Source organism: Neophocaena asiaeorientalis, unplaced genomic scaffold (assembly GCF_003031525.2).
Source record: "Neophocaena asiaeorientalis asiaeorientalis breed wild unplaced genomic scaffold, Neophocaena_asiaeorientalis_V1.1 scaffold307, whole genome shotgun sequence".
NCBI lineage: Eukaryota > Metazoa > Chordata > Mammalia > Artiodactyla > Phocoenidae > Neophocaena > Neophocaena asiaeorientalis.
Window position 1 is genome coordinate 1124710 of NW_020171817.1, and position 19776 is coordinate 1144485.

Genomic DNA, 19776 nt, shown 5'->3' on the forward strand with positions numbered 1-19776 from the left:
AACACAAGCTTAGTAACGGTGTTGCTATTCACTCCTTCAACTACTACCACCGCAATCAAGATACAGACACAGAGAATGCTCCTCATGCTGGCCTTTGACAGGCACTCCCTACCCCACCTCCCCTTCCCTACACCCCAGAAACCATGAATCACTGACTGCTCCAGCAGTATCATTTTGTCATCTTGAGAATGTTACCCAAATGGAACCATACAATATGTACGCTTGCTTCTTAACTTGTCATATATATATATATTTTTTTTTAAATTGAAGTATAGTGGACTTACAATATTATATTAGTTTCAGGTATACAGCATAGTGATTCAATATTTTTATACATTACAAAATGATCACCTCATATGCGACCTTTTGAGATTGGATTTTTTTCATTCTCCATGGTGTCCTGGAGACCCATCCAGGTGGTTGTGTGTCTCATTCGTTTTTGTGGCTGAGTTGTTTTCTGTAGTGTGGACGTTTCACAGCTTGTTTAACTACTCACCTGTTGAAGGACATCTGGCCAGTTTGGGACTATTAGAAATAAAGCTTTCACATACAAGTTTTTGTATGAACACGGTCTTCATTTCTCTGGGATAAATACCCAGGACTGGGGTTGCTGGGTTATATGGTAAGCGTATGTTTGGTTTTATAAGAAACAGCCAGTTTTCCACAGTGGCCGTGCATATTACATTCCCTCCAGCCTAGTAGGCATGCCCTCTTAAGAGAAACACTTGCCCAAGAAGCTTGTTCCCTGGGAGGAATCGGGAAAGGGGCTGTAGTCAACAACTACAGGGGGTTGACAACTTTTTTGCCCACTCAGCCTTCAAGGTTCAGGCAAAACTCCCTCCATGACGTGAGGTGGAAGTTCTCAGGAATGATCAACTCCTAGAAGCTGTGAGATGCACACGCAGCAGTGGCTAATGGTTGTTAATGTCCATCTGGTGGAGGGCGGCTTGGATGACCAGCCGTGATGGGGGTTTCCTTCCATAGCCCCCCTTCCTTCCCAGCGCTGTGTTCAGGACCCCTGAGGAAGTTCTTGTCATGCCGTCACATGGAGGCCTGCAGAACAAGTGCTAATTCTTATGACTTGTTTCCCCAGCGCTTTCTAGTGTGAGAGCAACTTACTATATACTTCTTCCCCCTTGAGTCCTGCTCTCCCCACACTGGGTAACAAAGTGTCCACTGCTGCCTCCAACCCCCCATCAGAGTCACAGGAGGAAACATCAATGTACACTTTTCCTAGGAGGCAAGCCTACTGACGGAGCTGATGGTTTGTCTTAGTTTGTCAGGCTGTCACAACAAAATACCACAGACTGGGTGGCTTAATTTCTCACAGTTCTGGAAGCTGGGGAGTCCAAGATCAGGATTCTGGCTGATTTGCTTCCTGGTAGGAGCCCTCTTCCTGGTTTGCTGACTTCTCCATGTGTCCTCATATGGCAGAGACAGAGAGAGAGACCTCTCTGGTCTCTTCCTCTTAGAAGGTCACTAATTCCATCACAGGGCCCCACCCTCATGACCTCATCTAACCCTAATTACCTCCCAAACACCCCTCCTCCAAATACCACCACATTGAGGTTTAGAGCTTCAGCATATGACTTTTGGGGAGACAATACAGTCCATAACACGTGTAAAGACCCTCCTCTTCACTGTTAGCAGTCAGAAAAGGGTCCAGAGAGTGACACTGTTTCTGAATTGACCACCCTGAGATGGAATGAGCATGAGTGCCCAACAGAAGGCACTGAAAGGGAGAGGAAGTGTTCAAGGGGGATCACAGATGCATCCTTCATGAGAGAATAAGAGGCACAGTATCTCCAGAACATTTAATCGACTCTTCCTAAAAACACCCTGGAGATTTACTGAGAAGGTGGAGTCGGTACCCAATGAGAGTTTCCACCAGGATGTCTTGTACTGAAATCCGGGAAGCAGGATTCCAAATTCCCAGAACTGGTTCACCACTTATTCTTGCATGTCTCACATTAGGAGATGGAGCCAGAATGAATCTGCTGGATGTCCCAGCTTTGCAGTAGAGCTCTCCCTGATGGGAAGGAGAAGGATGTTTCTCATTGTGTGGCATGGACCACCCAGGAACAGAATCCCGTGACAGGAATGACATAGGTCTACAAGCGCTCACTGGTCGATACTGGAGGAGAAAAGAACCAGCTGCCTTTAGTTTGGATCCTCTGCCAGCAAAATAAATTCCTAATTAAGAAAAGAACTCATTTCTCTGCTTCCTGAATCAACACAATCCTATTAGTTTCCTCCTGTTTAGAGGATTAAAAATACTTTTGATAAAAATATAAAAAGAATTCTGTTGGAACATTGCAAACTGACGTGAAAAATAAGATGGAAACCTGACTTCAGATTAATAAATGAGTCACGCACTTACTGAATAACCACAGACTACCTGCCCCAATGACCTGCACACAAGTTCAGTGCAGCATGTGAGCTGATCACTGCAAAGTTTCAAGCAGACCTGACTCAACACCTCACCCATCTCCTTCACGCCATCATTGGAACCATTTGGATATCGTTCAGCCTTTTTTTTTTTTTGCCATCTGTTCGTGTGTTTTCAGAACATAGCATTTAAAAACTGTTATTGTATGGAAACATTACTAGACAAAACTGGTTAAACTAGAGAAATTCTTCTACATACCTTTGCCTAGGCTTAACTAAGCCTCAGAGAAATGGAAAGAAAAGTCCTGGGTTGGGAAGCATTTTCTGACATAAGGAGACATAAATAATAGGTGCTCACAACCGTTTGTAATTGTGAAAAATTAGAGGCAACCTAAATATTTATTAAAGGGAGAATGTATAGGGGCTTCCCTGGTGGCACAGTGGTTAAGAATCTGCTTGCCAATGCAGGGGGCACGGGTTCAATCCCTGCTCCGGGAAGATCCAAAATGCCGCAGAGCAAATAAGCCCGTGCACCACAACTACTGAGCCTGGCTCTAGAGCCCACGAGCCACAACTGCTGAGCCTGCGTGCTGCAACTACTGAAGCCCATGCACCTAGAGCCCATGCTCCACAACAAGAGAAGCCACCGCAACGAGGAGCCCGTGCACCACAACAAAGAGTAGCCCCTGCTCACCTCAGCTAGAGAAAGCCCGTGCTCAGCAACGAAGACCCAACAGATCCAAAAATAAATAAATAAAATAAATAAGTTTTAAAAAATATTTTTAAAAAGGAGAATGTATATAATTTTAGTCTATGCAAATAATGATGTATTCTACATCTGTGAAAGTGAATTAACCAAAGCCACGTATGCTAGCTATCTCTTGGAATAATATAATACACTGATTTCAAAATAAATTGTTAGTTCAACTCCCATTAATTCCAATAAATTTTAATTAGGTTTTTCTATGTTGACAGTCATATTGTATGCATATAATAATATTTTGTATCCTCTTTTCAAATCCTTAAACATTTTATTTACTGTGCTGGTGAGGGCCTTCAGTGTCATGTTCAATGTAACTGGTGATGGTGGGTGCTCTTGTCTGGTTCTTGGTTTTAAAGGGAATGTTTCCAATGTTTCACCATTAAGTGTGATGTTTACTGTAGATTTGTATTTTAGGTACATTTCTTTAAAGAGCAGAGAGCTTATTTTTAAAATTCAATCTGGTAGATCCTCAAAAAATTAAAAATAGAACTACCATATGATTTAGCAATTCCACTTCTGGGAATAGATCCAAAGGAAACACAAACATTAACTTGGAAAGATATCTGCACCCCCATGTTCACAGCAGTATTATTTACAATAGTCAAGACACGGAAACAAACTAAATGTCCACTGATGGATGAGTGGATAAACATTTTATTATAGTTATATATATGTAAGTTATTCAGCCATTAAAAACTGTGGGATAATAATGGTTGTTGTTTTAAACTGCTAAATTTTAGGGTAATTCATTATGCAACAATAGGAAACAAATACATTCCTGTTTCAAATTAGATATTATTATCATTCATTGTTTCTTTTAATGTATTAATTCCTTTCTCCCATTCCATCTTGCATTTCAGAACTTATTTCTGGGAACATTTTGTGTCTTTCTGAAGTATCCCTTAGAACAGTGGCCCCCAACCTTTTTGGCACCAGGGACCGGTTTCGTGGAAGACAATTTTTCCACGGATGGGATGCGGGGGTGGGGGGAGTGGTGGTGGTGGGGTGATGGTTCAGGCGGTAATGCTAGCGATGGGGAGCAGCAGATGAAGCTTCGCTTGCTCACCCGCCACTCACCTCCTGCTTTGTGGGCCTGTTCCTAAGAGGCTATGGACCAGTAGTGGTCCACGGCCTGGGGGCTTGGGGACCCCTGCCTTAGAAAGTTCCATTACTGTGAGTCTTTTGGTGGCAAACTCTAGATTTTGTTTGTCAAAAAAAGTCTTTAATTCACTCTTATTTTTGAGTGGTAATTAGTTAAATAGAGAAGTTGAAGTCGATTGCTGTTTTCTCTTTTCTCTGAGTATATTGCTGTTGCTATATTAAAATCTTCTATCAGTCTAAATATAATTTTTTGCTACATGATTTCTCTTGCTATATATTTATACCAGTTATTTTTTTTCCCTTTGTTAATTTGTGGTTTTACTCCGATGGGTCTAGTTGTGGAATTCTTTTTATGAATCCCACATGGGAATTGTTGTGTTTACTGAATTTGAAGATTCATGTCTTTCATTAATTCCAGGAAATCCCAGTACTTTTCTTCAGAAATTGCCTTTTCCCTATTATCTCTGTTTTGTTTTATAGCTGTAGCTCATATCTCTCGATTTCTCCATGACGCATTTTGAGTCATATCTCCAGACCTTTCATCCAGTTCATTAGTTCTCTCTAAGCTATTTTAAAATCTGTGTTTTAACCTAGCCATGATTTTTTTATTTCAACAATTAAATATTTTATTTTAAGGGTTTCTCTTTGATTCTTTTTCAAATCTTTCAGATGTGTTTTTTTACATTGTATTTTTCCTTGCTCATGTTTTAGATTCCCTCTTTTATTTCTTTAAACAAATGACATGTTCTCAGTTTCATATTCATATGTATCTTATATTTTCCAAATCTAAAACATATAGGGCTATAATTTTGCTTTTTGTTTTTCTGCTGACTTTCCCTCATGGTGGCTTATTTCCTTGTGTTTTTAAATTTTGGATTGTGAGCTCAATCTTCAGAAATCATGTGAAACCTGAATTGAGAGTATGTATTCCTCCAGAGAAAGTTTGCATTTTCTTCTGTCAATATGTCCCAGGTATTCCCAATCAAGACCCACTTTAATTTAATTTCTAGGCTTGGGATTTCCTGGATCACGAAGGGAATATACATTTTTGTATATAGAGGTTTGAGCCCCAAACCAGTGGTGATATCAGGTCTGGAGTTACTGCTTCTCAGGGAAGAGTTACTTTCTCCAGAGGCCAAGCAGAGTCAGGTAAGTTTCTTTGTCTTCCATTTTGCTGAAGAATGTGGTTTTTTTGGTCTACTTTTAATTGTGGCTATAACTCTTTGACGGTCCTTGTTTCATGATGGGATTGATTTCCATCTTGCACAGCACAGGGCATGCTTGCCAGACTCTCACAGAGCCATTGAAGCCACATTCTGGCCCATGGAGTCAAACACCTGTTCTGAGGACAGACATAGCCTCGGTGCTGGCTTTCCACTCTGCTTTTGTGCTTTCTTTCAGCTCTGGCTCTTGGAAACCTCCCGTTCTTTCATGCAAGCTTACCTATGCATTTAAAAAGATTTGTGTCACATCGTACCCAGATGTTTTATAGCAAGACAGTTTTTCATGATGTGGAGACCAGAAGCTTGCCCATTCCACCTGCAATGGCCACTTTTTGTGGGTTGTCTTTGTCTCTCTTTTGTCAGCGTCCTCTTCATGAATGCTTTTGTGTATATGAGAAGTTCCAATGCACAAAGGGGATTTATTCTCTCCAAAGCCTTCCTGCAGATACCTATGACTGCCTGAGGGCTTTCTCTGGGTGTGGGAGTGAGCTTGTTCTATACACTGTCAAGCCAGTAGTGCTGGGGAGCCAGTGTACCCAGGAACAACCATGACAGATAGAAGTTGCTAGACCAATGCCCCAATTTCTTCTCCCTTCAGACCTGACCACCATAAGGCATGTTTCACGGGTCTCCCAGGGGTCCCCAGAAGGACCAGGCTTCAGTTGCCCACAGTGGTTACCTGGATTGGCTTCCTTTTCTTCCCTGCCTCACTTTTTCACTCTCTTCTGGTTCTTCCCAGAATCATTTCTTAAATAAATTTGCGCTCAATTCCTGTGTCACTGATCATTTCTCAGGAAACTCTAAACTTAACACTTAAGCTTATTCCTCTACTTTATAACGAATATTGACTATGTATATGGTGCTAATTGTTGTGGTTTCAAAGACAAATGCAAAGAAATAGTTTCATCTTTAGAGTAGTTTATATTCTAGGCCTCCTGCTTTCTAGCGTTTTTTTTAGAAATACACATTTTAGTGAAGTTTGTAGGTGGCAAGAAGCATTTCAACAGATCTGGGTCAAAATCTAACTGGCAGTTCCAGGTGTTTGGATGATGATGGAAATAGCACGGACTGGACATACTTGAATACTTGATTCTTAGGCCAGCAAGAATATTCCAAATTGAGTAACTGGTTACCTAACTTTTACATATTTGGCATTCTTGGGGATTCATATGGTGACGTCACTTTGATACAGAGGGTAGTGATGTTAAAACTGAACTGTAAGATGGTTTTTTAGAGATACTCTGAGTCCAGGAAGGGAAGCCATTCAGGTCTAGGTAGCAAAAAAAAAAAGGCATAACCAGACTAAAGTCTCCCCTCTCTACAGCAGAGGCCATAAATGGCTAGAGCTTGATTTGCTTCTAGCTTTCAGATGTGTTTTTTGGCCTGCACAATGTTTAAAAACACTTAGGCTATAAGTGTCCATCGACAGATGAATGGATAAAGAAGATCTGGCACATATACAATGGAATATTACTCAGCCATAAAAAGAAATGAAATTAAGTTATTTGTAGTGAGGTGGATGGACCTAGAGTCTGTCATACAGAGTGAAGTAAGTCAGAAAGAGAAAAACAAATACTGTATGCTAACACATATATATGGAATCTAAAAAACAAACAAACAAACAAACAAAAACTGTTCTGAAGAACCTAGGGGCAGGACAGGAATATAGACGCAGACATAGAGAGTGGACCTGAGGACACGGGGAGGGGGCAGGGTAAGCTGGGACGAAGTGAGAGAGTGGCATGGACATATATACACTACCAAATGTAAAACAGATAGCTAGTGGGAAGCAGACGCATAGCACAGGGAGATCAGCTCAGTGCTTTGTGACCACCTAGAGGGGTGAGATAGGGAGGGTGGGAGGGAGATAAAAGAGGGAAGAGATATGGGGATGTGTGTATATGTATAGCTGATTCATTTTGTTATATAGCAGAAACTAACACACCATTGTAAAGCAATTATACTCCAATAAAGATGTTAAAAAAAAAACACTTAGGCTAATTGCCGTATTCATAAATTAGGAGGTTGTCCTTCTAGATTAGGAACTTTTCTTCTGAAAAAGTATAACAGAAGGTTAGACATCCCAGGTCCCACAATCCCACACAGCGATCGGATGGAGCTGAATAGTAGTTTCCTCTTCGAGATGAGAGGAGAGCTATAGTCCCTGTAACTTTCTATTGTAAATTACAACTGACCCACCTCCTTCATAATTTGCCTTTTCCATGAGTGTATTTGAGCGTTTGAGTCGAGCCCTATAGCTTCTGGAATGGGTGAGATGTAAGGAATTGATGAGTTTTGCAGGAAGGGAACTATGGTCTTCTCTCTGTCACCGCTTTCCAGAATTCTGAAGGTCCGCTCCCCCAGGAAGGCAGCACCGCTGAGACCCCGAGAGCAGGCAGTGTTTACACACTTCTGCTCATTATTTTGGCTCCCAGCTCTAAAACCTCAGACACAATTGGACACTTGATACTTGCTGTCCAACCACTGCTTCAAGTAAACTGAGAGCCATTGGCAATTTTCTCCTAAGGTATTTTTTTTTGGGGAAACATGCACACTCACTGACACAAGAATTGTTCTTTCATTTAGTTAAAACCAAAGCCAAGTGTGAGGCAGAAAAGCTGTTCACCCTGGAACACGATCTTCCTATCCACTCTCCGTCCTGCTGGAATTCCATCAGCTCCGTATAAGTCAGGCTAGAATATAGACTCCAGAGAACTGAGTCTCCAGTACTACCCTTCTGGAACAGTCACCAGGCAGGTTCTAGACCCAAGCCTGCTGACGCCAGGGGAGCTCTCGCCTTCACTGTTCTATGAAACTATGTCATTTGTATGTAAAGTTTGCAGTGTTAGGACATTTATGGAACTAAATGGTCCTCTCAGTATTATAAACGAGCCCCCTTAGCTCTTGTGTATACACAAAATCCCTTGTTTTGTAGGGGCCTGGCAGGGAGGGATGAGGGCACATCGCCTTAAGAGAAGGGCTGCCTAGAAAGAGGATCCTGTGCACTTCGGGGGTGTGAGTATGAAGGGGAAGATCTGGTCGCGGTGTACGCAGTATCTCTGGCCTGACATTGGGTGAGTTCACATCATGGCGTTTATGCAGAGGACAGGACGCAGAGCTGCCCAGGAGGGTCCTGGGATGGGGCCGCCACCACCCTGCTCTGTGGCTGTGATCGGGACACATTGCTTCTCTGGCTCCGAGTTTCCTCTTCTGAACACGGAGGTGCTCGGACTGAAGCCCTGAGGTTCTGTCTGCCCAGCACATTTCCCAGTTCAGTAAGAGGTCCCCCGGCTGCTCTGAGCCTGTGGGCGGGGACTGAAAGAATGCTGACCCCTCCCCACCTGCCTGCAGAGCCCCAGGCTGGTGGAGAAATAAATAGGTGGTCATGTGACAGTCCCTGGCCGCCCGGCTCCTTTCGAGGCCACTTACATCCGTGACCACAAAAGACGGCCACAAGGCCACGGTCAGAAACAGATCCTTTAGCCTCACGGAGCGTAAGGCTCCACCAAGAGCGGCTCTAGGAACCTCCCCCCGTGCTGCAGTGTGCTCCCTTCCTATCCGTTAGCAGCTCTACAGCCACAGCAAACTGTAACTGGACAGACCAAAGTCCTCTACACTGGCCACGGAGCTGGAAAGAGAGGGCAAGCCAACGCTGTGGGGGGCAGGGGGCGGTGCCCTGTTGGACCATCTCTAACCGGGAGGGGGCAGGTGGGAGGAGATCACCGGGGACCTGCTCGCTTCTGCTGATTGGGGCGATACCAGGCAGTTTCTGGGAATAGGAAGAAAGGCATTGCCTGCTGTTTGGGGCTCTTGAAGACCTCAACCCTCGCGATTCTTTCAGAATCATTTCACAGGTTTGTCTGCGTGAGGCAGCCCGAGCAAAGATGAAAAGGGAGTTGCGTCACATCCCAAACACTGGATGAGCACGAAGCCTTGTTCTTAGAGGTTCAGAGAGTCCCCACCCGTTTGGACAGAGTGGAGAGAACCACCGAATTTTTTTTTCTATCTTTGTAAGTAGGTAGTAGTAAGGACAAAGCATTGTGAATAAGCCAGAAAAAAAGTATATGTATATACATATAACAGAAGTGCTTGGGAAAAATTAGAACAGAAGGATTGATCAGCTCAAGTGGCCTCATATAAAAATTGGATAGAAAGCTGGACGAGAGTCAAGTCAGCACCAGAAACCACACAGAATATACAAGTAGAGAGACAGTCCAGTGCTATGTTCTAAGAGGATGAGTTAGCTAAATGTCGTAAAGATGAACCTCAACTGTGCAGACAAAATCCATCATCTCCTCTAAATGACCCCTCTCACTGTATTTCTGACATTAGGGTGGTAGGTGTACGTTTCCAGCAATGCTGACAGGCTGGGTTAATGCATAATAATGCCAGGATGGCATCACAATGACCCAGCAAAACACTCATCAATTGATGAAAGAGCAGCGGCATACAGGGAACCCTGTGAAAGCAAGGGGCTGAAAAGGTCTTCAGGATGTAATAGGTCAAGTTTAAGTACAGAGACCTCACCTTGCTGACCCGGTGCCGCCAGGCCTAGGATCAACTGATTGGTGACTCAAAACCTGCGTCCTGGTTGGTCTGAGCGATAGTATTCATCTTTGGTCTGGAACATACTAGACAGCTGGGAAAATACTGCACTAAGTATTTTTATAACTCCAAGAAAAATAAGAATACAGGGGAGAATAAACATCAATGTAAAGATGATAAAGAAATAAAGTTAAGCGCATAGTACCGATATTTTGACACTAGTTTAAGGAAAGGGTCACAGTAAATGGAACAATCACCGCGATAACTTCTGCTTGCTTTGCCTCTGCCTTTAAAGATTTTAAAGCATTTAAGGAAATCCGCTGTATTTGTTTACATGCTTAAGAGAATTCTATTAAAAAATTTCTGACCCATGGATATATGCCTGCAATAAAAGTAATTTGTTAAATTTACAAAGTTTTGATTTATTAATTATGCAAGTAGAGTTTAATTGCTTAAAGGGCTATTTTTAATTCAGTACGGGAGGCATGAAATTGAGCACTGAAACATACGGAGAAGCCCTCCGAATAAGAAAGTTCCCAGCTACGGGAAAGGATTCTAATGGTGAACAGGCAGAGGGAACCCTGATCATTCTCGTCTGGATTTGTCGCCGGGGCTGGCGCAGTTCCCACCTGGCCAGAGGGGAGATGCCAGGCTTCAAATAAGGGAGCCCATTGACCTCACTCTAGGTCCCCAGACAGCCTGTGTGAATCTCCCACTGTTAAGTTGTGCTTGGAAGCAGTGCTTTCTGGGCTGAGGGTCTTTTTCATTTTCCTCCTGGCCATTACCTCCTGGCCTGGTTACTACTTCCTTCTGTTCCGGAAGCGGAGAGGCACCGCAGGGGAAACGGGCGCAGAATTTCAAAAGGGCACGGAGGCACAACTCGGCCTTCTTGGATCCCTCACAAGGAGGCCAGCAGACACAGGCTTGCCCATTGCCCACTGCGCAGGAATCACCCCGGCTGCGCCCAGACGCATGCGCGAATTCTATAGCGCTTGTTTCCTGGGAGACCCCAGAGTACTTCCAGGGATGCTCACCTGGCTACTCTAGGACCCCAGAATGAAATACTAGATCAGGAGCCTGGGCTCTCACTTCACAAGGCATCCCAGAGAAGGAACGCACGCTAAGCCAGATGGCACACAGTTCCTGGGTGGGTGGCCCTTTTCTTTCAATTATCCTTTTCCCTGAACTGTTGTTTAGGGTTGAGGTTTGGAGGGTGCCCCCGCCGCCACTCCCCACCTGTATGCTTGACCAGCACGCCCCTGCTTTGTGCCTTCCGACTGCTCTCACCAGTGATGCTGAGGGCGCTGCCAGCCTGGGGCTCCTGGGTGATGGGAGCCTGGTACCTGCCGGGCTCTGCCAGGTGCTCCAGCGAGAAGAGCTGGAGCTGGGAAGGGGACTCTCTCCTTCGCTTTCCTCGGCCTCTAAGAAAAAAGCTGCTTTGGACCCGCGCTGCCCCTTCTGCCGGCCTGAGTCTGCAGCCCGGCCCAGGACCTCACACTGGCGGCTGCTTTTGCAGTGTGTCCTCTGCGTTGTAGTCTTTACCAAAATAGCTGCAGAGCTGGAGGATGGTCTTCCCTCATCGCTAACTCTCCAAAGAGGCTCCTCCCCAAACTTGAGCTAAGCTGCCCCTCCGATTTTGCCTGAGGATGGAAAGAGCCTCTTACACTCACAGACTCTTGGGTCTTTTGTCTCCATAGGTCCCTATTCAGTAAGTTACTCAGCATCTCTTAAACAGCTCTTAGGAGAAGTAACACCACCTTGGAGACTTGGCCATAAATGGTAACAACCAGAGGGAAACAGGGAGGAACACAGGGTCTCTGGCAGAAGCGCATCTGTGGGCTGGGCTGTTTCCCCTTCAGCTCCTGTCCAGTTTTGACTTTTTCCTGTTCCCATTTTTAAAAATCTGCATCTCAATGTTGACGTTCTTTTTTTTTTTAAATCAACTTCCTGTCTTTAAGTTTGGCAAAAAGGCCCCACTCTGCTCAAGGCCACTAGCTGTTGAATCCTGCAGGCCCTAAGTTTTCCCTTTGAAGTTGCATCTTTGGTTCTCTGACTGTTTACTTTTCTTTAATTGCCCGGTATTTATATCCCTATTAATCTAGGAAAATAAACAGAGAAATTGCTTTCTGCGTGTAATTTTTTAAAGTATTTTTAAATGACTACGTGGCATGTGATGTTTTCCATTCATATTATTATTTCTTGATGTCATTGCTTCTTTTGTTTGTTTTATGCTCCGTTTACTGAAGAATTATTAGGTTTTGAGGAAAGGAGGTTTTCCCCCCTCCCTTTCCTTCCAGGCTGTTTAAAACAATTTTTTTCCTAGGATATTTTATCAAAGTCCTTCCGCTCTGCAGCCAGGCCATTGCGGTTCACCCTCTGCTCGGAAGGAAATGTGGCCAGCGTCGTTTCGCATTCTTAGAGTCTGATGCATTGTCCTGTGTGACTCTCCTTATGGCTTATTCGGGCGCATGTGACCTGATTTTGACTTTGTCATTAAGGACTTTTTGGAGGTCAGATAAAGTGAAACTGATTTGGGCAGAAGTGGACAAAGCTGATCCCTTCAGGGGGCAAGAGCTGGTGTTGGCTGCAAGTTTGAATCACAGCGATCAGATGCCATGGTCCCCTGACCCTAGGACATCCCAGGTGGCTGGTCTGTCCCACAGGTACCACCCACAGCCCTCAACTTACTGCCGGAGATGGGGCTTCCCCCAGCTTCTTCACAGAGGAAGCTGCTCTCAGGTGTGAGGGAAATAGGGTTTCCCCATGAGGTGAGCATGACATCCGCGCAGGAGGGCTCTGCCGTAAAATGTGTTGTTCTCACCCATAGGAGAATGGCCTTTCATTTGCTTCTTTTAATTTGGGAGGTGTCATTTCCAGACACCTTGCCGCAAAAGAGGACTCGGTACCCAAGGCTGATAAACATAGATGTGGGTTTCCTTGTCTTCTGTGGCTGCTACAGGTCCTGGTGGACACTTGGGAAGAGCCGTACTGGCCCAGCTCTGAACTTGTGCAGAGAGGGGAGACTGGTGGGGAGGGGTGGGAGGGGGAAACAACCCTTGACTCAGAAGACAAATCTCTCTCCTGCCCAGCCCCCTTTCTCCCTGTGTCTTCCTTCCCTCTCCTTCTCCCCCCTCCTCTTTTTCCTCCTCCTTTTGCTAGTACTTAGGGTTTTCACCTCTTCACCCAAAGGCTTCGTTTTTCAGCTGGGCCTTCTCCCTGTCCCCACGCTATGTTTCTGGGATCAGCTGGCATGGCTTTTACTCCGTATCAGAGTTCCGCGATAACAGCTTTAGGTCACCGGGCATGGAGTCACTTAGGTTGGTTTGTATCAAGGGCTCAGGTATGTTACTTTGTTAAGATATTTAATATATATGTGCTTCTGTTTTTATATCTGGAAAATGGAAATACACACCCTTCATACCTCCTAGGGCTATTCATGAGGACTGAACGAGACCTTACAAGTGGAAGAACTTTATAAGTTGTAAAACGTTATTCAGAAGCAGGAGATCGTTATGGCAACGACGATTCTCTCAACGGGATCCTACAAGTCCTTTGCAGTCGTGGTGGTTTTGGTGCCAAGTTCACTTGGCCATGGAGTTTCTTTATGGCTAGAATCATCCAGGAGACCCAGGACCTGAGGCTCTGATCTGGTGAAGAGCTTGAGAGGTTCTTTCTGACCTTGACTAGGGAGCAGCAAACTTTTTCGATGAAGGGCCAAATAGTTAATATTTTCGGCTGTGGGGGCCCTCAGTCACTGCCACACTCCTCACTGCCACTGTAGCACAGCTTCGAAACACTTTATTTGTGGACACAGAAATGTGAATTTCATATAATTTTCGCATGTCACAAATATTATTCTTCTTTTGATTTTTTTTTTTTTTTAGCCATTTAAAAATGTAAAAACCATTCTTAGCTCGTGGGCTGTGCAAAAACAGGCAGCAGGTGGGATTTGGCCTGTGGGCTTCCTTTGCTGACCTTTGCCCTAGATGACCCCCAGGAGCCAAGTGAACGGCCAGGTTGACTGTGAGTATCAGAGAAACCAAAAAGGGGGACATGAAGTGATTTGGGCATGTGTCACAGGTCCTTTACTTTTTATGACTCTCCTCTCTGCCTGGTTGACGTCAAGGCAGGTTAACTGACAACACTGAGGTGTGCACTCAAGGCTCTTGCCAGAAAACACAACTTAGATCTCTGCTCTCCAACCCTTATCAAAAACCCCATAACAGCAGCAATGGTCACAAGAATGGTATTTACGGATGGGTCCTGGAGCACCTGCGGCTCACTCATTCCTATGGGTGTCCAAATTCCCCTTGAGCAACCCAGACCTGCACGTGCTGCATTCAAGGACGGTTCTACTGTGGCCTTTTGCAAAATCGATCCTGAGTTTCATTTTGGTAATGAGCCCTTGGTCTACACTGAGGGGCACCACAAAAAGCAGTGGATGTGAGTCACTGTGGCATCTCTTGTAGAGATGTTCTCCAGATGCCACTTGCTCCAGGGAGAAATGCTTCTCACAGCTTATTCCAGGGTCAGGAAAAGCTGGACATCTCCTTGAAAACTGGCTTGACTTTGTAAACAGTGTAATTTCCTTGTTTGATCTGGCTTCAAGGAAGCTCAGAGTCAAATACACCTCTTGTGACGGTGAAATGTCTTACAAGTCAGCAGCAGCAAAGATTTACTGAGCACATAGTATGTGCCCAGCACTGTTCACACAGTCCTTTTCACTTAATCCTCACACAGCCCTGAGATGCCGATAAAATGATAAGCCCTATTGTAGTGGGCTGGATAATTGTTCCCAAAGATATCCATGCCCCGATCCCCAGAGCCTGTAAATGTTACCTTAAGTGGCAAAAAAGACTTTGCAGAAGTGATTAAGCTATAAGGATCCTGAGGTCGTGAGATTATCCTAATCACAAGTGTCCTCACGAGAGGGAGGCTGAGGGAGACTTGACACAGAAGAAGGAAGGAATGTGACAGCTGAGGCCAGGTGCAATGCTGCCGGCTTTGAAGACGCAGGAGGGGGCTGTGGGCCAAAGGATGCAGGGAAGCAGCTGCAGAAGCTGGACAATGCAAGGAGAGGATCCTCCCCTGGAGAGTCCAAGTGAGGGTGCCCTTTGACCAAGTGAAACTGACTTTAGACTCCTGGCCTCCAAAACTCTAAAAGAATCAATGCACGTCCTTTAAAGCCACCAAACACCAAGGAAACCCACTTTACAATCAAAGACAGGAAACAGAGAGTATTGCCTAGGGGTTGGAATGATTCCAGACCCCAAGCTCCTATCCCTCACGCTGCTGCCCCCTCTGTTGTAAGTGTCCTGACCTCCCCAACCACCACTTCCCCTCCCATCTAGTTCATCTTCCGACCACGTGCACTTTTGTGATACACGTCCCATCTTTGTGTGATAGAAGCAGCACCTCAGTAAACACATTGGTGGACATTTGGGGCATGTATGTGGGGTGGGGCCCCTGGGCTTTTTCTAGCCCTGGAAATTGTCTTACGATTTAACAAAAGAAAGACCCCTGACTGCGTTTGTTCCCCCTTTGGCTTTTATGAAGACTGTCCCTCTCTTCTTTGCTGCGGCACTAACGGTTGGACAGAGCAGAACTTCTGCTTTTTCAGACACTTTTGCTCACTTCCTGGTCTGTGTTCAGAGCCGCATAACTGTTTATGAAATTCTTTCATTCACCTCGAGGATTGTTGTCTTATTCAGAACAGTTTCTAGCTGAAAATCCCCCCTCCCACTAAAATGATAAAACAAAAAGAGAAAGGAAAAATGAAGGATTTTCTGCGCTAAACCCAGAAGACCGTAGATCCTTTATCTTTGTCAGCTGATCCTCCCACATCTGTGCACATGTCGGGACCCCTGATGTGCCCAGGGATGTCTAACCCCCAGGCCTGGATTTAGCATCACAACTAAAGGATCACATACTATGTCTATGTCATCAGTGCGAAGGCCTCGAGGGGCGGCCCCGCTGTGAATCCAGCTGCGGAGGGGGCATCTCCATCTGCAGAGGGGTATGCAGCCATTCAGTCCCCGAGAGCTCAAAGGCTCTCAAGAGAGGAGGGAGGCCCATCCCTAGAGGAGCTCCCGGGACACTGCTTTCCTCTCTGCTGATCTCAGTGTACACCAAAGGTTCCTTCTGACATGAAGCCTGTTGAAATTCTGCTCTTTAGCTCCCATGATTTCTTTCCTGGATGATTGATTCTCTAGGCTACAAATCCTGCCTGAAGCCTCAAACAGTTTTCAGTCTCATATCCACGCTCCTACCCTTATCTGAGGAATCTTGCCAAAACGCAATCCTTTCCTCATTGCCAAAAGGATACAGCCCAACCTTGTCTGGGTCTCTCGGTGTATTAGTCAGGGCTCTCCAGAGAAACAGAACCAATGGAATTACATATATGCCTCTATTCTAGAAAGAGAGTTATTGCAAGGTGTCGGCTCACGTGAGGATGGAGCCTGAGAAGTCTCACGATGTGCCATCCGCATGCCGGGGCCCCAGGAAGGCTGGCGGTGTCGTTTGAAGGCCTGACAACCAGGAGGGCTGCAAGTGGGAGATCAGGGCCCCAGGTCTGCAGTTGGGTAGAGAGTGAATTCAACCTTCTTCTGCCTTTGTGTTCTACTCAGGCCCTCGCAGGCTGGCTGAGACCCATTCACATCGGCCGGACCATGTGCTTTACTCAGTCCCCTGATTCCAGTGTTAATCTCGTCAGGAAACACCGTCACAGACACACCCAGACATGAAGTTTAAGCAGCTGTCTGGGCATCCCATGGCCCAGTCACACTGACACATAAAATTACCCATCACACCCGGGCTCTGCCCACGTCTCCCACCTCATCTCTCACCCTCCCCAACGTCCCATCCCTTCCACAGCTCCGTGAACTCTAATCCTGGGCACGTTTCCCGAACTTCACACACGCTGTTCTCTGCCGAAATGCTCCTTCCCGCTGCCCACCTCCACTCCATTTGCCTTCTGACAAAATTCTAGACGGCAGGTGATTCAGAGTAGGCTCTGGAGTCAGACAGGCCTGGGATCAATTTATTTTAATCCCACAAATATTTACCTAACGCCTCCTCTGTGCCACTGGGGATGTGATTCTGCCACTATTACCTTTGTGGCCTCAGAGAAGTTACCTGACATCTCTAATCCTCAATTTACACATCTGTAAATGAGAATAACCCTTAGAAAGCCCTTAGCACGGTGCCCGGCACCTATAAACGTTCTATGAACATGAGATGCTATAATTAGTTTGTATCATCCTTTAAGGTTGAACTCAAGCTTGATGACCTTTCCCCGATGGGTTTAGGTCCCAATCTCACCCTCTCCAGCCATCATGTCCCCTGGTGCTGGACCTGTGCCTCTGTTGCAGCCCTTCACACACAGCCTGTACCCTAGTGCTTGTCTCATCCTCCCACCACTCTTGGACTAGGACTGCGTCTCCGCCATTCCTTTTGCTGAGTGCCCGGAGGAGCAGGGTTTGTGCTCAGCATTCGACCCCACGGCGCCACCACCCCTTCAGAGGGAGGAGTCTTCCCTGGGCGGGTGGGTGAGAAGCTCTCACTCTTTCCCTGATACATCTGCTCCTCTCGTCTCTCACGGCAGGGGCTTGCCAGGCTTGGACGAATGCTGCAGGCGTCAGGCTGGTCTGAGGGATCGACCAGCCATGGCAACCGTTCACGGGAGGACGAATTGGAAAAACAAATCCTGAGCAGGGCATTCATCTCGAGTCTTGCTTCGGGTCCTGCATCTGAAATGAACAGGTGCCAGCAGAAAGCATCCCATCCCCGCAGGCAGAGCAGGAGCCCGGGGATCAACACTTCCAGCATCCAGCCATTCCTTCTCTTTTACGCTAAAAAAATGTGTGTGTGCATTTCAATGTTCGATGTTCCTTCTTTTTAAAAGAGTGAAATGTGGACCTCTCTGAGGCAGCTCCTCGGGTGGCCGCCGTAGGGATCGGCTTCTGCTCAGTGTGACATCTACACTACACCTCAGCTTACCGCGCAGCCGACTTGGGTGCTTAAAGGGCGTCTCCGTTCCACCTCCTACCGTCCAACAGCATTCTGACCCCTGTCCACCTCCAAAGTGGCCTATTTCACACTGTCTTCATGAGCCAGTCCCCCTAATCTTCATTCAAGCTGTGATCCTGAGACTGGGCTGCTTTCTGGTCACTCAGGCCCCCTTTATGGATTGAATTCCCCAACCCCATCCATATGTGGAAGTCCTACCCCTCGGTACCTTAAAATATGGCGGTATATGGAGTAAGGGTCTTCAAAGGGTGACTAAGATTAAACGAGGTCATACTTGTGGGCCCTGATCCAATATGACTGATGTCCTTATAAGAAGAGACACAGACATACTAGGAACATGTGGGCACAGAGCAAAGACCAAGCAAAGACAGGAGAAGCAGACGGCCGTCTGCAAGCCAAGGAGAGAGGCCTAAGGAGTAACCAACCCTTCCGACACTTGATCTTGGACTTGCAGCTTCTAGAACTGTGAGACGATACACTTCTGCTGTTTAAGCCTCCCAGTCTGTGGTGTTCTAACAGCTCCAGTAGATGAATATACACTCCAAAGACTCGGTTCCGACACTGATCACGGCAGTTCCCAGCATTCTATTCATTAGATTGCAATTTTGGTTGGTATCTACGTTTGCCCCATAGGGTAACGTAGCTCATTCCCTTTTGTTATGTCCAGCGCTAGAGAAAATCCTGGCATCGGCAGCTGCCAGATAAGTGTTTGTTGAATGAATGAATGATGTTGCTGCTGTGATAGAAGCTCTGGGAGTGTCATCAGGACAGGAGTGTTCTCCTTCAGTGTAAATGACCTTTTCACTCAACTTGCAAATGAAGTAACTTGGCAAGGTGTCCCGGGTGTACAACCGAGGGAGGCGACAGAAGCATCTCATTTTTAAAAAATCAAATAAGTTCTTTTTTTTTTTTTTTTTGCGGTACGTGGGCCTCTCCCGTTGCGGAGCACAGGCTCCGGACACGCAGGCTCAGCGGCCATGGCTCACGGGCCCAGCCGCTCTGGGCCTGATCTTGAACTGGCGATGTTTCACGATTTGGTAGACTCACCGGTCAGTCTGTTCTTTTTCGGGCTCTGTGATGTTAATGAATCGCTGTATCTAGACTCTCACTGTCTTTTTCTGTTCCTCTTGCCATACTCTTAAGCTCTCTCCCGGCCGATCGCTGCTTCTGCCCAGGGCTCCCAGGGGTCCTCGCAGACCTGTTTGGCCACTGTCCCCCTCACCCTTCCCCCACCCCAACAAAACACTCCAGCAGCTCACATCTGTGGGCCTTAATTTCCCCATGAACAGAAATGGACATTCAGAAAGCGCTTACCACAGCTCTGGTAGAGGACTTGCAAGCTCTCATCCCTGCAGGCCGTGTGTGTAGGCCAGGCTTCCCCGCCACGGCCCTGGGGAGACAGCAGAGTCCAGACAAGAAAGGCGGCCATGAGCACCTGCATGGCGAGGTTCTATGTGTGACCAACAGAAGAATAACTGGCCCAAGAGAAAGGGCCCTCGGGGTGCTTCCCCTCCTCTCATAAAGGGGGGACATGTTCAGTTTCACTTCTCAAATTTTATGCTCCTTGGGGAACCACTCGGAGAAGCAAAAGGCAGTTAGCTGAGACCTCTGAATGCTGTTCCCCAGAACCTTTGGCGCTTGAATCAACGCGTCAGGCTCGTCTGGGTCCGGGGTGGCTAATGTTTGACTTTCTGCTTTCAAAGAGAGGGGCTAGCAAGTGATGCAGGA

General features: G+C 46.3%; 1 protein-coding gene across 1 annotated transcript in view; it reads right to left on the reverse strand.

Moving 5' to 3' along the window:
- The window catches only part of LY86 (lymphocyte antigen 86), a 54294-nt gene extending 34747 nt beyond the window's left edge, over window positions 1–19547 (reverse strand). The window contains exon 1 of the mRNA XM_024738822.1: window positions 19363–19547. Coding sequence (XP_024594590.1) covers window positions 19363–19489 — 127 coding nt within the window. The 5' untranslated portion in view covers window positions 19490–19547. The remainder of the gene's footprint in view (window positions 1–19362) is intronic.
- Between the last annotated feature and the right edge of the window lie 229 nt (window positions 19548–19776).